Genomic DNA, 16,985 nt, shown 5'->3' on the forward strand with positions numbered 1-16,985 from the left:
TCCTCCACTGCACTCCCGGGCCACAGCAGAGAGCTGGCCTGGGAGAGGGGCAACTGGGACAGAATCCGGTGCCCCGACTGGGACTAGAACCCAGTGTGCTGGCGCTGCAAGGTGGAGGATTAGCCTAGTGAGCCGCGGCACCAGCCTCATTTAATTTCTTATCAGATATGTTGACCACTAGTGCTTCATGTATTTTCTGGATCTCCCCTGCCCTCCTGGAGACTCCAGTTTCATTTATATCAGGCTGCTTAAAGTTGTCTCGCAGTCCACTGAAGCTCTGTTTGTTCTACTTTTTCTCTGTTTTATTTTTTTTCCCATAGATTCTGTTGCTCTTATCTATTCCTAAAAGATTGGTTCTCTAATCTTTTTCTGAAGGATCTAATTGTTACTCCTATCCTTTATATTTTTTAAAAAGATTTATTTATTTATTTAAAAGGCATAGTTAGGGAGAGGCAGAGAGAGAGAGGTCTTCCATCTGCTGGTTTACTCCTCAAATGACTGCAACAGCCAGAGCTGTTTTGATCTGAAGCCAGAAGCCAAGGGCTTCTTCTGGGTCTCCCATGTGGGTGCAGGGGTCCATGAACTTGAGGCATCTTCTGCTACTTTCCCAGGCCATAGCAGAGAATAGGATCAGAAGTGGAGCAGCAGGGACTCGAACTGGCACCAGGGGATGCTGGCACTGCAGACGGCAGCTTTACCCGCTACACCACAGCGCCAGCCCTTCTTTGTATTTAACATGTTGTATTTTTCATCTCTAAAAGTTTGATTTGGTTCTTTTTTATATCTTCCATACTACTCTTTAACATGTTCATATTTTCATCTATCTTGGACAAATGGAATACATTTTAAGCATTTTAATGGTCTCATCTCATAATTAATTCTATCACGCGCATGTCACTTTTCTGCTTCATAATTTTGTGATATTTTCCTGCAGTTCTATGTTTGATTATTTCTTTTTTTAAAAGATATTTATTTTATTTAAAAGACAAAGTGATAGAGAAGGAGATACAGAGAAAGAGAGATCTTTCATCTACTGGTTCATTCCCCAAATGGCCAAAATGGCAGGGAGTGTGTCAGGCCAAAGCTAGGAGCCTGAAACTCCATCTGTGTCTCTCATGGGTGGCAGGGTTCCAAGTACTTGGGCCATCATCTGCTTTCCTAGGTGCATTATCAAGGAGCTGGATCAGAAATAGAGCAGCTGGGACTTGTATTGTCACTCCAGTATGGGATGCCAGCATCATATAATTTAAACTGCTGTGTCACAGCACTATGAAAGGCAGACACACAGCACACAGATACCTCATCTGCTGGTTCATGGCCCAGATGCCCACAACACCTGGGACCAGACCAGCTGAAGCTGGAGCTGGGGCTCAGTCCAGGTTCTCCTGTGTAGGTGGCAAGGACTCAACTAATCGAGCCCTTGCCTACTCCCTTCTAGAGTGCACATTAGCAGGAGGCTGAAATTAGGAGCAGAGCCAAGACTCGAACCCAGGTACTCTGATATTAGGGGCTGGGGCTGGTGCTGTGGCATAGTGGGTAAAGCTGCTGTTTGCAGCGCTGGCGTCCCATATGGGCTATGGTTCAAGTCCTGGCAGCTCCACTTCCTATCCAGCTCCCTGCTAATGTGCCTGGGAAAGCAGCGGAGGATGGCCTAAGAGCTTTGGATTCTGAATCTACATAGGAGACCCAGAAGAAGCTCCTGGCTCCTGGCTTTATATCTGCCCATCTGCAGCCATTGCAGCCATCTGGGGAGTGAACCAGTGGATAGATCTCTCTTTCTCTGTTTCTCTGTGTAACTTTTTCAATCAAGTAAAAATAAATCTTTACAAAAAATATGCCAGTGTCCCAAGCAGTATTTTAATTTCTATGTCAAATACATGTGCTGTATGGTAGTTTTTGACTGGATGCCAAGTACTGTCAGTTTTACCTAATCTGGGGCTGATATGTTTGTATTTCTTTAAATATTCTTGAGCATTATACTTGAGGGTAGTTAAGTTACTGGAAATGATTGGGCAGAATTTGTACACATAGGGCTAGTGTCATGGTGGTGTGTTAAGCCACCTCCTGTGATGCTAGCATCCCATATTTGAGTCCTGGCTGCTCCACTTCTGATCCAGCTCCCAGGTAATGTGCCTGGGAAAGCAGTGGAAGGTGGCCCAAGTACCTGAGCTCCTGCCACCCTGGCTCCTGGCTTCTGCCTGACCCAGCTTTAGCTGTTGCAGTCATTTGGGTAGTAAACCAGTAGATAGACAATCTCTTCCTCTGTAAGTCTGCCTTTCAAATAAATAAAATAAATATTTAAAAAAATTGTACACAGAATCTGAAGTTGCTTCTTCTGGGCCCTCTCCTTTCCAAGGTTCCTCTTTCACTTTGTACTGATAGTGGTTGTCCTGAATTTTGTCCTTGGATTCTATAGGCCAGAAAGAGTTGTACTTTGAGCTGCCTGTGGCCTGCACTTAGACTGAAAGATATTGACTTCCTTTAGAATTGCCTACAGATTTCATTCATTCTTCATTGCCTCCATGTAGTTGATTTTAGCATTTTGTCTAATTTTTTTTTTTTTTTTGACAGGCAGAGTTAGACAGTGAGAGAGAGAGAGAGACAGAGAGAAAGGTCTTCCTTCCGTTGGTTCACCCCCCAAATGGCCACCACAGCCAGTGCGCTGTGCCAATCCCAAGCCAGGAGCCAGGTGCTTCCTCCTGGTCTCCCATGTGGGTACAGGGCCCAAGCACTTGGGCCATCCTCCACTGCCTTCCCGGGCTACAGCAGAGAGCTGGACTGGAAGAGTAGCAACCAGGATAGAATCTGGTGCCCTGAGCGGGGCTAGAATCCAGGGTGCCGGCATCGCAGGTAGAGGATTAGCCTAGTGAGCCACAGCACCGGCCCTTGTCTAATTTTTAGTTATTTATGAGGGACTTACTTGAGCACTTAGAAGTCGCTAAAGCTCATTTTGAATATATATTTTTTTTAATTTATTTATTTCAAAGGCAGAGTTACAGAGAGAGAAAGACAAAGAGATCTTCTATCCTCTGGTTCACTCCCCCAAATGACCACAATGGCAGAAGCTGGGCTGGTCCGAAACCAGGAGTCAGGAACTTCTTCTGGGTCTCCCACATGGGTGTAGGGGCCCAAGGACTTGGGCCATCCTCCACTGCTTTCCCAGGCCACAGCAGAGAACTGGATAGGAAGTGAAGCAGCTGGGACTCAAACCAGTGTCCATATAGGACACAGGCGTCGCAGGTGGCAGCTTGACTTGCTGTACCACAATGCCCACCCCCCCCCCCCTTTTTTTTTAATGAAAAAATTTTCATGAAACCAATTAAATAATGAGGGGAATTTTGTTTTTCTTTTTCAGGAAAGGTCATACAAATGAAATGAGTGACTTGGTTCAGTTGATGACTCAGACTCTGAAACTGGATTCTAAAGAGAGCTGTGAGGATCTGCCGGTACCAAATCCAGTGTCAGAATTCAAACTTCATCGGAAGTATCGGGACACATTAATACTTCACGGGAAGGTTGCAGAGGAGGCCGAGCAGTTCCATTTTAAAGAGCTACCTTCAGGTGATCGGTTTATCCTTTCAAGAAACTGGAGAATATGTCTTTATTTTTTTAAATTTTTAAAAAAAGATTTATTTATTATTTGAAAGGCAGAGTTAGAGAGAGGCAGAGGCAGGGAGAGAGAGATTGGTTTCCCATCCATTAGTTCACTTCCCAAATGGCCACAACGGCTGGAGCTGAGCCAATCCAAAACCAGGAGCCAGGAGCTTCTTTGGGGTCTCCCACGCTGTCCATCTTCCACTGTTTTCCCAGGGCATAGCCCAGAGCTGCATTGGATGTGGAGCAGCCAGGACTCAAACCAGTGCCCATATGGGATGCCAGCACTGCAGGCAGCGGTGTTACCTGTTATGACACAGCGCCTACACCACGAGAATCTGTGTTTATTGAAGAAATATGTTAAGCCAAAATTTTTTTGTTTATTATTTCATTTGGATAATTACATATATCTTAATTTACGCAACAGATGTATTCCTGAAAGGTAGCATGAATGTTGATTTTTAAAAATAAATGTGGGGCCAGCGCTGTGGCACAGTAGGTTGACACCCTGGCCTGAGGTGCCGGCATCCCATATGGGTACTGTGAGTTCTGGCTGCTCCACTTCTGATCCAGCTCTCTGCTGTGGCCTGGGAAAGCAGTAGAAGATGGCCCAGGTGCTTGGGCCCCTGCACCCTCATGGGAAATCTGGAGGAAGCTCCTGGCTCCTGGCTTTGGATCAATGCAGCTCTGGCTGTTGTGGCTAATTGGGGAGTGAACCATCAGATGGAGGACTTCTCTCTCTCTCTCTGCCTCTCCTCTCTCTGTGTAACTCTGACTTTCAAATAAATAAATAAATCTTAAAAAAAAAACTTGCTGGCTTTCCTTTGGAAAAAAAATAAGTGTTTGCAATTTTTTATAGATTTTCTTCAAGTTATTGTATCTAAAAGCTGTTAAGACATTTTTTAGGTTTAGGAGATGATGAGCTTAAGCTCATATAAATTTTTTAGTTATTACTACATTCTTGTCAAAGTGAAAACAATCTTGGCAGAACAAGATTTTTTTTGCTGTGGTAGTGAAAGTATTTTTTTTTCCTGTCTTTGTTATTGCTTTTTAGCCATCATGCCAGGTTCTGAAAAGATCAGGAGAATAGTTGAAGTCTTGAGAGCTGATGTAATCCAGGGCCTGGGGGTTCAGCTTTTGGAACAGGTGTATGATCTTTTGGAAGAGGAGGATGAGTTGGAGAGAGAGGTGAGTGTTCTGACTCTGTCAAACTGGTTATGTTATAAAATCTTTTAAACGAACTTTAGAAATGCAGTTTGTACATTATACCATACAGTTTGCTCCTTTGACGTGTATATCTCAGTGATTTTTAATTATGTCCACAGAGTTGTACAGTCATCACCACAGTCAATGTGAGAACATCCTCATCACCCCCCAAAGAAGCCCTCAATACCCCATTAATTGTCACTCCCAATTGTCCCCTCATTTCCCTACCCCTGAGTAACCATTAATATTTCTGCCTCTATGGCTTTGCCCATTCTGGACAGTTAATATAAAGGGGACCATAAAGTTTAGATAAATGGCCTTTTTTTGCGTTTTTCTCTTAATTCATCATTATTGTAGCACATATTGGCACTTCATTCTTTTATACGGCAAGCTTCCATTTTACGGGTTTTGTGTATTCCTCAGCTAATGGACATGTGGGTCGGTTCTACTGCTGTGAACACTTGTGTACAAGTTTTTGTGAGGATTCAGTTCTTTGAAGTGTATACCTACGAACAGAATTGCTAGGTCATGTAGTAACTTTATATTTAAACATTTGAGAAACTTTGGACTATTTTCCAAAGTGGCTGTAGCATTTACATTCCTATCAGCAGCATCAGAGGTTGGTATATCCTTCCCTACACTTGTTATTGTCTGGCTATTTGATTGTAGCCATTCTGTGGGTGCAAATTGGTGTTCATTCCTCTGACAACTAGTGATGATGTTCATCTTTTCATATACTTCTGGCTATTTGCATATTTTTTGTTTAATTTTAAGTCAAAATTAGAAAGATCTTCCATACGCTGGTTTATGCCCCAAATGGCTGCAATGGCCAGGGCGGGCCAAGCCAAAGCCAGGACCTAGGAGCTTCACCCAGGTCTCCTATGTGGGTGTAGGGACCCAAGCACTTGGGCCATCCTCTGCTGCTTTCCCTGGCACATTAGTAGGGAGCTGGATTGGAAGTAGAGCAGCCGGGACTTGAACCAGCGCCCATGATTTTTGCATATTTTCTTTGGAGAACTGTCTATTCACGTCTTTTGCCTATTTTCAAATTGAGTGATGTTTCTTTTAATTATTGAATTATAGGAGTTCTTTATATGTCCTAGAAATTAATCTCATCAGAAAAATGATTTGGGAGAATGTCTTTTTACTTTAACAAATTTATTTATTTATTTTAAACACATACACAGATATACACACACAAACATGCACACACACAAGAGATATTGGGAGAGACAGTGGCCAGGGCCAGGTGTGGCTGGATCCAATCCAGGAGCCAGGAACATACCCAGATCTTCTGTATAGGTGACAAGAACCCAAATATTTCAGCCATTACCACTGTCTACCAGGGTCTACAGTGACAGGAAAGTGGAGTCAGAAGCTGGAGCTGGGAACTGAATCTGGGCATTCTCATGTGGGATATGGGCTCTTTTTTTTTTTTGAAAGAGTTATGCAGAGAGAGGGAGAGAGAGGTCTTCCCTCCACTGGTTCATTCCGCAATTGACTGCAATGGCTGCAGCTGCACCAATCCGAAACCAGGATCTAGGAGTTACTTCTGGGTCTCCCACATGGGTGCAGGGGTCCAAGGACTTGGGCCATCTTCTGTTGCTTTCCCAGGCCATAGCAGAAAGCTGGATAGGAAGTAGAGCAGCTGGGTCTCGAACCGGCACCCATATGGGATGCCTGCACTGCAGGTGGCGGCTTTATCCACTGTGCCATCCTCCCCCTTTTTTTTAATGCTAGGCTAAATGCCTTCTGTAATCTCTGTCTTTTGACTGGCTATTTTAATCCATTCTGTTTTAAAGTGATTACTAATAAGGGAGGACTTATTTCTGTCATTTTACTGTTTGTTTTCTATACGCCTCGTGAAGCTTTTTTGGTCTCTTACTCCCTGCATTAGTTTTTTCTTTTATGTTTAGTTGATTTTTTTGTGGTGTAACTTTTCTTTTTTAGATTTATTTATTTATTTGAAAGGCAGTTAGAGAGAGAGGGATATCTTCCATCCTCTGGTTCACTCCCTAAATGGCCACAATGGCTGGGGCCAGGCTAAGCCAAAGCCAAGAGCCAAGAATTCCATGTGGGACTCCCATGTGGGAGGCAGGACTTAAGTACTTGGGCCATCATCTGCTGCTTTCTCAGGTGCTTTCGCAGGGAGCTGGATTAGAAGTGGAGCAGCCAGACTCACACTGGCACTTCGATATGGGACACCACTATTGTAAGTAGGAGCTCAACCCACTGTGCCATAGGCTGGCCCCAATTATTGGTGTCTTAAATGCATTGGTCTGCTTTTTTTTTTTTTTTTTTTTTTTTTTTTTTTTTTTTTTTTACAGACAGAATTAGACAGTGAGAGAGACAGAGAGAAAGGTCTTCCTTCCATTGGGTCACTCCCCAAATGGCCGCTACGGCCAGCGTGCTGAGGCTGGCATGCTGCGCCGATCCGAAGCCAGGAGCCAGGTGCTTCCTCCTGGTCTCCCAAAATGCATTGGTCTTCTAAATCATGTAGGAAACAAAATATGGAGTTGTAAATCAAAGTTACAATAAAACTAGCTTTTACACTAATAATTGTTTTTTTTTTTACCATATTTGTCTTTTTTTTTTTTTTTTTTGGTTAAGATTTATTTATTTGTTTGAAAGGCAGACTTACAGAGAGGAGAGACAGATCTTCCATCCACTGGCTCATTCCTCAATTGCTGCAATGGCCAGGGGTGGGCCCAGCTGAAGCCAGGAGCCAGTAGCTTCATCTGGGTCTCCCACATGAATGCAGGGGCCCAAACATTTGGGCCATCGTCTGCTGCTTTCCCAGGTGCATTAGCAGGGAGCTGGATTGGAAGAGGAGTGGTGGGGATGTAAACTGGCCCACATTTAGCTGCTACACCACAATGCCGGCCCGTGTATTAGTCTTTTAAATCATGTGGAAAACACAAAGTGCAATTACAAACCTTTATTACATTATTATAGCTTTTATAATTTCCCATATATTTACCTTCACCAAAGGTCTTTCTTTTTTATTATCATTAATTGAAAAATTATAATTGTGTATGTTTATGTGTTACAATGTGATGTTGTGATCTGTGTATACAAAGTGAAATGATTAGGGGTGGGCATTTGACTTGGGTTAAGATACAGTTTGGGACACCTGGATCCCATGTCAGACTGCTTGGTTCCAATCCCAGCTCCTCTGCTTTCAATCCAGCTTCCTGCTAATGCAGACCCTGGGAAGCAACAGGTGATGGGCGCATGTACTTGGGTTCCTCCCACCTTCGTGGGAGATCTGGTATGAGTTCCTGGCTCCTGGCTTTGACCCTGCCTGACTGTAGCTGTTGCAGGCACTGGGGGAATGAACCAGCAGTTGAAGATCTCTGTCTCTGCCTTTCAAATAAATAAATTTTTTAAAGTGTGATTACATCAAGCTAATTAGCATAGCTGTCACATCAGATACTTTTTTGTGTGGTATACTCCTACCTCTGGTTCTAGTTCAGCTTCCTAATGATGCTCACCGTGGGAGGCAGCAGGTGATGGTGTAAGAATTTGGGTCCCTGACATCCCCATGGGAGACTTGGATAGAATTCCTGGTTCCTGGTCATCCTGGCCCAGCCCTGGCTATTGGGGGCATTTAGGGAGTGAACCAGTGGATGGAAGCTGTCTTTTGCTCTGCCTTTCAAATGAAAATAAGTGGATTTTTAAAAACTCATTTTCCTAACTGAAACTTCCTACCATTTAATCCTCATTCTCCCTACCCTCAGGACTTCTGGTAACCACTTTGTTTAGTGGCTGAAGAACGTTTTAGTGAACCTGTCTCCTTTTTCCTGTCTCTCCCTGCAGTGTGAAGCCCCTGACATTACCCCTCAGTGGGTGCAGCCTTGGGTAGGACAACAGTAACCTTGAAATTATTGTGGGCTTTGCAGGGCTGTCTCTTTCCCTGACTTCACCTAGCTGTTAAGATCCTTTAGTTTCCAATTGATTGCTTTATTGTTTTCCAGTAATGCTGGGAAATGCATTGCTCCAAAGACTGACCTGATCAGATTTGGTCTCTTTTGAAGGCATTGTTCCCAAAGTCAGAATTTTGGACTTTTTTCTGGCTGCAGGAGGACTTCTCCCACCTTGGTTTTCTCCCACAGACAAGCGTATCCTGGAGTTCAGCCTGTATTTCCAGGGGATCTACTGTCTCCCAGTTGCTTTTCACCGCTACTTCCACTGTTAGCATTCTCCTAGGTTTGAACGTCACACTCTGAACCAAATCAAGTCCACCCACTTAGAGTTTGGCATCCTGTTTTAAAACCCTGCTTCTACCCCCAGGCAAAGTCTGATTACCCCCCCCCCCCACAATGTGGTGGAAAGGAGGCTTCTTGGCACAACTCCCCTAGTGTGGCGTCTTCACTTAATGGATTAGAGCAGAGGTGACTGGGTCCCCGTTACTTTCAGGAGCACAGGATGGGGCTCCCTGTGGGTCTGGTCGTGTAGAAGAGCTCCTGATTCTTGGCTGCACTTACCTGAACCTCCATAATAGGCAGCAGGATGAGGTGTGCAAGTGTCCTGCCCCTCCCAGGAAGACAGCTTTACAGCTGGGAGCTGCCGAGCAGTCCGGAGTGGTTTGCTTCTTTCTCTCTCTCTCTTCCCTCCTTCCTTTTTTAGATGCATGTGAAATGCAGAGTGACACAGAGAAAGCTCTTCCATCCACTGGCTGACTCCCCAAATGGCTGCAACAAAGCTGGGATCCTGGGACTCCATCAGGGTTCCCACATGGGTGGCAGGAGTACAAGCACCCCCACCATTTGCACTGCTTTCCCAAGTGTGTTAGCAGGGAGCTGGATTGGGAGTGGAGCAGCTGGGACATGAATGGGCGTCGCAGGCGGCGGCTTTGCGCACCACACAGCGCTGGCCCCTTAGTAGGTTTTCTTGAGTAATTGTGTCGTTATGATGTGTGTATGCCTTTGGAGCATTTCCAGGGACAGTAAATGGTTTTTAAAAGTAATTTTCCCCAGTTTCACTGAGAAGAGTCGCGCAAAGCTGTGGAACCAATCAGGCTTATGTTTTTTGTATTTAGTAGATACCTCTTTTAATCTGTACCTCAGTCATTGTTTTTCTTGATGTTGGCATTTTTTTTAAAGGGTACAGCCATGTGTTTATAAAATCTCCCTTGGTTTTGCTTTATCCTGATGTTTTCTCATTAGACTTAGGTTATGTAGTTTTGGCATAAAAGATATTGTGGCCTATTATCATAAGGTACATCGTATGGTATCTAACATGCTGTTATTTTAGTTTCAAGCATTTCTTTCAATAGAAATACATTAAATGTCACAGTATTTTTTTGATTGCTCGTCAGTCTGAATTTTGTGTTAATTGGTTATTTTATTACTATTTTGTAAATGTATGGGACCTACCTATGCAAATGAATTTGCTGAATTTACCTCTGGGATTGATTTTGTTGTTTTGTCAGTTCTAATGTTTTATTGATTCCAGTAACCATGTATTAATGCTATTAATCTTTTGGCATGAATGTTACACATATTTTCCCTAGTTTCTCTTTAATTTCTTATGACTTCTTAATTGAGTTTTTTATGTAAACAGGTTAGTATTCTCTGATGTGGTTTCTACCTTCAATCATGTACTTAGAAAAGCCCTTCTTTTAGGATTACATATTTTCTGCTCTGTACTGATTTTCTTTTTATCTGTTTCCCCAAATAGGTACGTTTGCGGGAGCACATGGGTGAAAAGTATATTACATACAGTGTGAAAGCTCGCCAGTTAAAATTTTTTGAAGAAAATGTGAATTTTTGAGAATATTTTCTATCTGCTGCCAGAACTAAAGATCTATTTTCCAAGGTTTTTGGCTTAAAAAACATAAAAATTGTTTGGAATCCATTCACTATCCTTTCTTACTAGAAATAAATTGGACAGAACAAATACTATGAAGCTCATAAACAAAAACTGGTTTTCATATTCTGTTTATGAGGAAAAGTTACATATGGTTACCATTTACTGAGCCTTAAACCACCAACTTTGTATCTAGAACTTTATTTTTTTAGGTACTAGTTAGATTAAAAATGAGGCCATAAAATACTGGATTCGAAGTTTTATATTGTACTAAGTGGCAAAGGCAATAAGAGAAACAAATGACAGATCCAGCAAAAACATCTGCTATTGTTAATACCCCTTAGGGACTAGTATTGAAAGTTAATTCACTGTCTTGGGAATAGATTTAAAGAATATGAAGTTCTTTGTAGTACTTGAGCAACTGAGTTCCTTTATTATACACTGATGGACTTTTAATATTTTATTTTCACTTAATATTAACCTTATTTAGGGTTTACAAGAATTTAAGAGATATTTTATCTTTGTAAATTAGTATGTGTCTGCGTATTTGTTTTACTAGAGTTTTCCATCAGTGAAAGTATTTCCTAAACATGAATTCCTTTTCCCTTTAAGCAATTTGTAAGTAAAGTCTAAGTCTTTTTAGTTACATTGGACATATTTAACATTTGTCCCCTGAAGTTTTTGTCTACACCTTGAGATCTTGTTGTCTTTCCATGTTTTAAATGTGTGATTGTATAGCATATATTAGTTTAATTAAGAGGGAATGTCCACCTAGGAAGTAAATTTTTTATGGAATAAAACACATCTTGACTAATAAATTTTTACTTCTGTTTTCAACTCTAAGAATGAAAACTGTTCCAGAATTTTTTTTTTTTTTTTGAAAGATTTATTTATTTGAGAGGCAGAGTTACAGACAGCGGGAGAGGTCTTCCATCCAATGGTTCAACTGCCAGATCTGGGCCAGTCCAAAGCCAGGAGCCAGGAGCCAGGAGCTTCTTCCCAGTCTACCCCGTGGGTGCAGGGGCCCAAGCACTTGGGTCATTTTCTACTGCTTTCCCATGTCATAGCAGCGAGCTAGATTGGAAGAGCAGCTGGGACACAAACTGGCGCCCATACTGGATGCCAGCGCCACAGGTGGAGGCTTAGCCTACTATACCACAGTGCTGGCCTCCAGAATTGTTTTTAGAATTCATGTTTTACTTTCTTTGAAAATTACGGTCTCTAAAAGTTTTAGTTGTTCCTGTGTGCCACAGTACAAGCCAGGAGCTGGGGATGCAGTGGTTAATAAGACAAAATACTGCCTGTCCTTACAGTGCTCATAGCCCAAGGCCTCTTATTTTATCTTTGAAGGGCTTTTCTAGAACTAGACCTTGTAATCTAGTTCCATTGCCCAGGTCAGAGCAAAACCTTGGCAAACTGTTGGTTTTCCTGAGCTGGAGGGCATGCCTCTGGACAGTCATCAGTTTTACTGAAGTTTTCTAACGTATTGCTCTGTAGTGGTACATACTATAAAAGAATCTCCTCATAATTTCTTACCCTCAAGTAGCATATTTTTATTTTTTTAAACATTGTTTCCAGCCCAGTCTTTTGGTTATTATGTGGTTCTTTTTCCTTGAATGCTTAATCCATTTTTCATTTTCTTTGTTAGTTGTAAATCTACCTTTGATCCTGTTTCACTGACTTTGTATGACAGTCTTTAACATTCATTTTTTTCTAATGTCAGTAATTCTGATTTTTTAAAGGAATGCTTCTGGACTGTCATGGGCTTAGAAAGTTCCTTGTTACAGCTGCACTGCAGGTTGCTGCTGTGTGACCTGCACAACCTCTTCTTGGGAGTACTCTTCCCCTGTTGCTAGTACACGAGTCACAATTGCAGTGGCATCATGAGCATTCAGTAAATCTGAATTCTGTGTATGGAAAATCACTTCTCTATTAAATGTTCTTCAGAGTTTACATGTAAGATGTGATAAACAGAGTTTTGTGATGGAAATGTTATTTGAAGTGTCCAGAATGGTAGTCACTAGTCATATATGACTAGCCTTTGAATCACAGCTAGTCTGACTTAAGAACTTAATTTTTAAATACACACATTTGATTATTGGCACCATATTGGATAGCCCAGTCTCCTATTGTTCATTAAATAAATATTCAGCAGTTATAATGTGCCAGTTACTCTTACAGGTACAGGATACACAGCAGTGAGTTAAACAAGGGCCCTGTTCCCATGGAGCTCATGTTCCAGTGAGAAACACCTGTTAGGTGTATTCACTGCCATGAAAAACAGCAGGCTAAGTAGATGCAGAACGATGGGGCGCAGCACTCCTCTGTAGTGACAAGTGGGTAGAAGCCTGAATGAAAGGAGGGAGCAAGTCCCGGCTGACGGAAGATGTTTCCAGCACAAGGAACGAGCTCAACAGTTTTCCTCTCTATTGCTTATTTGATCTGCCAGATTCTGAAAGGTGTAGTACTACTTAAAGATTTATTTATTTATTTATTTTTGAAAAGCAAACTTACACAGAGGGCAGGGGGAGAAACCTGTTTCACTCCCCCAACAGTGGCAAAGGCCAAGGATAGGCCAAAGTCAGGAGTCAGGAATTCTAACAGGAATTCTAACAAGGTCTCCCATATAGGTGGCAGGGGCTATCTTCTGTTGCTTTTCCAGGTGCATTAACAGGAAACTGGATTGGAAATGGAGCAGCCAAGACTCAAACTGGCTCTCATATGGGATGCTGGTATCACAGGCAACCGACTTAACCTGCTGCACCATACCACCGGCCCCTGTGCTCAGTTCTTGTAGACTGAACAGTCTGCTTTATACTGTACTTAGTCAGTGCATAGGAATCCCAACAGTGGCATCCTAGTGGCTACGAAATGCCTCTGCCCTATCTAATGCTTCCTGACATGAAACATTCCACTTTTTCACTGTTACTCTTTTTGCTTCTATCTGCTTATTAATAAAGCCTTTCTCCTGTCTTCAGTCTTCTGATGTCACTTTCAGAACATGAGGTAACTCAGTTTTCAACCCAACACATAACTAACAATCACATTTATTATACTTTCTGATATGCTTGGCCTTATTTCTGCCTTTTTTCCAACCTTCTTTTTAAAATCTTTCCTGAGTTGGGCCAGTTCTTGGCATCCCATATGGATGCTGGTTCGAGTCCTGGCTGCTCCACTTCCAATCCAGCTCTCTGCTAATGTGCTTGGGAAAGCAGCAAAGGATCGCCCAGGTGCTTGGGCCCCTGCACCCACATGGGAGACCCAGAAGAAGCTCCTAGCTTTGGATTGGTACAGCTCTGGCCATTTGGGGAGTGAACCAGCAGATGTTAAGGTCTCTCTTTCAAATAAGTGAACAAATTAAAAAAAAAAAAAAAACTTTCCTGAGTTTTTCTGTTAAGGTTGTTTTTCCTTAAACTCCAATCTGGAAATCTCATGTGATGGTATTGAGATATATAGCATTACCTATAGTAATTCTCCCTTTCCCACCAGGTAACAGCACCTTGGAGCTCATTTTTCTCTTCAGGTTTCTGAAACAAAAGGAATTTATGGCTTTCTGGGCTTTCACTAGGATTGACCTCAAGCAGATTAAATGTTTTCTGCTTAATAACAACAGTCCTTATTTCACTGGTACTAAAATAATACTTTACCACAAATCCACATTAAGTAAAATTTTTCATAGGTTCTTTCCATTAAGAATATTATAGGCCAGCGCCGCGACTCGGTGGGCTGGTCCTCCGCCTTGCGGTGCCGGCACACCGGGTTCTGGTCCCAGTCGGGGCGCCGGATTCTGTCCTGGTTGCCCCTCTTCCGGTCCAGCTCTCTGCTGTGGCCTGGGAGTGCAGTGGAGAATGGCCCAAGTGCTTGGGTCCTGCACCCGCGTGGGAGACCGGGAGAGGTGCCTGGCTCCCGGCTTTGGATTGGCGCAGTGTGCCGACTGCAGCGGCCATTGGGGGTGGCCAATGGTAAAGGAAGACCTTTCTCTCTGTCTCTCTCTCTCACTGTCCACTCAAAAAAAAATAAATAAATAAAAATAAGATTATTATAGAAACTTGCAGCTGTAGAATCATGAACTTTTGTTTTCTTTAATATTTATTTATTTGAAAGGCAAAGAGAGAGAGGTGAGAGGGACATCTATCTGCTGGTTCACTCCTCAAATGGCCACAATGACTGCGGCTGGGCCAGGCTGAAGCTAGGAGTGTCCTCCAGGTCTCCCTTGTGGATGGCAGGGGCCCAGGACTTGAGCCATCTTCCACCACTTTCCCAGGCACATTAGCAGGAAGCTGCATGGTAAGTGTAGCAGCTGTGACTCGAATCAGCACCCACACAGGATGCAGTGGTGTAACCCACCGCGCAGTGCCAGCCCCAAAGCCATGAACTTCTGACCAGCTTTCATGAGGTCCTGCTTGTAGAACAACCGACAGCAGACCTGTCAGACACCGACTTGCACTGTAAGTTTTAACTGGAAACATTAAAATGACTTAATGACTCAATGAATTATAAAACTGACAAAATGTACTATCATGAGGCATTTATTATTATGTACACCTGAAACTTTTTCCATACTTGGGTTTTGTTTTTTACTTCACAGCAAGATTATGAAAAGGTCTAAAATATTTATAAATCAAACTTCAACTGGGTTAGAAATGTAAAGAGAATTAAGTCTAGACACGGTGGTGCTGTGAGAGCTTAGATGGTTTTGGCTCATGTTTTGGGTATGAAAAGCAGTATAGCTCATCTCAGGAAATAAAAGCAGGTGCTGAATCACGAAAACCCAGTCAGTTATTTTTAGCATGCCTCTTAATTTTTCTATCTCCTGGCTTCTTGTCTTCTGTGCATGAATCTTGAACAGGTAACCACTTGAGGGGATGCCGGCGATAGATTGGCCATGGAGGAAGTGTCAGCTGGGCCAGAAGAGAGAGAATCTGTTACAACGCCATGAGTCATGTATAAAACCTGGTTCCTAAATAACTCCCATGCTAACAGATTATAAATTATATTTATAAATATAATAGCAAGAAACAAATGCTTTATATTCCCACAGACGCTCTGTGTTACTGCCCAGGAAAGATAGAGTACGACAGGGACTGGCCTCAGTGTTTACACATCCAGCAAGGTGAGGGGTGAAGTGCACACCCGGAAGTCCTTGCTAGCGCTGGCCCAGGCTTGGAGTAGCTGTCACAGGACAGCTGTGGCCTCTCCTGCACTTCACGCCTCCTGATGCTCTTGGCGTTCTGCTTTTTGGAGAAACGATGACGACTGGCTCTTAGTACTAGGTCCAACCAAACCAACCCAACTCAGAAAACCACAAATTTCTTACCAAACACGAAAAAGCAAATCCAGCCATTACTATGTACACAGTCCACCCGAACTGTTCAGCCACGTACCCGTAGATAAATCCAACTATCTAGAGCCAAAGTACATTAAAACACAGTCAAGGTTGGGAGTGGATGATTAAAGAAAAAAAATGCAGTCGAGCTAGGGGCAAAGAAATAAAGATTAAATGCAGAACCAGTACTTACTGCAGAAAACAGAATAATTCCTTGAAACATCTGTTCAGCCAGCTTCTGGCCCTTGTAATCCTAGGCGGTGGAGAGCACACATGGAATGGGTCCCACGGCGGAGGAGGGACAGTTCCCGCCCTCGCCCCACAGCTTTGGTGCAAGCGACACAGTACCAGGGCTCCCCCACCCCCCATAAGGCCTGGCAAGGAATTAAACTCTGGGATTCCGGGGTGGGCGGGAAAGAGACCAAGCATCCTAAACGGAGCACGGGCGGAGATTCTCGCGCGGGGAGAGAGGGGGAACCCAGGCGGCCCAAGTCGGGGGAGAGGGTGGACAGTAACCATCCGGGCCAGGAGCCGCGCAGCCCGGGTCGCAGCCTGTCAAGGGTTTCCAAACGGCCAGGCTCGAGAGCGGGCAGCCCCGGCCGCGCTCTCACCATCTGCGTGGGCAGCGAGCTCAGATGTTCCAGCATGACTGCTCCAGAAGGCGGACGGCAGAGCGAGGGCAGCCAACACTCAGGGACCAGAGCAGGACGCCGCGCATAGCCCGCAGCGCCTACCAAGCCGGGGAGCGCGATGGCCGCGGCCCCGGAAGCGGATGTCTCCGACGGGCCGGCACAGCCCGTGGCCCCGCCCCGCGCCATCGCTAGGCGACGTGTGTTCTCAAAGTTGGCTGTGCCGCGGCGCAGCCCCCGCCAGGACTGAGGCGGAGGCCGGGTCGAGGCATCGCGAGCCCGAGAAGGGTTCGCCGTCAGGGCTGTTAGGTACCGGGAGCCCCGGCCCCGGTCAGGCAAACTGTCCCGGACAGCGCCTCCGTGGCACAACGGCCGCCGGCGCGGGCCCCGTCTCCATGGCGACAGCCTTCTCAGCGAGG

General features: G+C 44.0%; 2 protein-coding genes across 13 annotated transcripts in view; one reads left to right on the plus strand and one right to left on the minus strand.

Moving 5' to 3' along the window:
- The window catches only part of NEK4 (NIMA related kinase 4), a 44,306-nt gene extending 31,647 nt beyond the window's left edge, over positions 1-12,659 (plus strand). For 7 of the 11 annotated variants that reach the window (XR_011379509.2, XR_016214785.1, XM_008260800.5 and 4 more), the window contains 3 exons: positions 3,356-3,561; positions 4,649-4,782; positions 10,483-11,429. Coding sequence is in view for 9 of the 11 variants with exons in the window: in XM_008260800.5 (XP_008259022.1) it covers positions 3,356-3,561; positions 4,649-4,782; positions 10,483-10,575 (433 nt within the window). In the remaining 2 variants the exon portion in view is untranslated. Of the gene's footprint in view, positions 1-3,355; positions 3,562-4,648; positions 4,783-10,482; positions 11,430-12,353 lie in introns of those variants that run through there. The other 4 variants (XM_008260795.5, XM_089306131.1, XM_089306132.1 and 1 more) reach the window with 1 other exon arrangement.
- A 2,465-nt stretch (positions 12,660-15,124) lies between these two features.
- Positions 15,125-16,956, minus strand: SPCS1 (signal peptidase complex subunit 1). Of its 2 annotated transcripts, none has more exons than XM_089306138.1 (4): positions 16,549-16,956; positions 16,131-16,190; positions 15,929-16,015; positions 15,125-15,842 (listed from the first exon to the last, which is right to left on the minus strand). In XM_089306138.1, the coding sequence occupies exons 1-4, from the start codon at positions 16,753-16,755 to the stop codon at positions 15,702-15,704; spliced, it is 495 nt and encodes a 164-aa protein (XP_089162264.1). In that variant the 5' UTR covers positions 16,756-16,956; the 3' UTR covers positions 15,125-15,701. The 2 variants fall into 2 exon arrangements, with proteins under 2 accessions (XP_089162264.1, XP_002713295.1); XM_002713249.6 differs by having other exon boundaries at positions 15,125-15,512; positions 16,549-16,876.
- Positions 16,957-16,985: the final 29 nt, after the last annotated feature.

The sequence above is a fragment of the Oryctolagus cuniculus genome, chromosome 10 (genome assembly GCF_051225735.1).
Source record: "Oryctolagus cuniculus isolate XC-2025 breed Fujian yellow rabbit chromosome 10, ASM5122573v1, whole genome shotgun sequence".
In the NCBI taxonomy this organism is placed as follows: Eukaryota; Metazoa; Chordata; class Mammalia; order Lagomorpha; family Leporidae; genus Oryctolagus; species Oryctolagus cuniculus.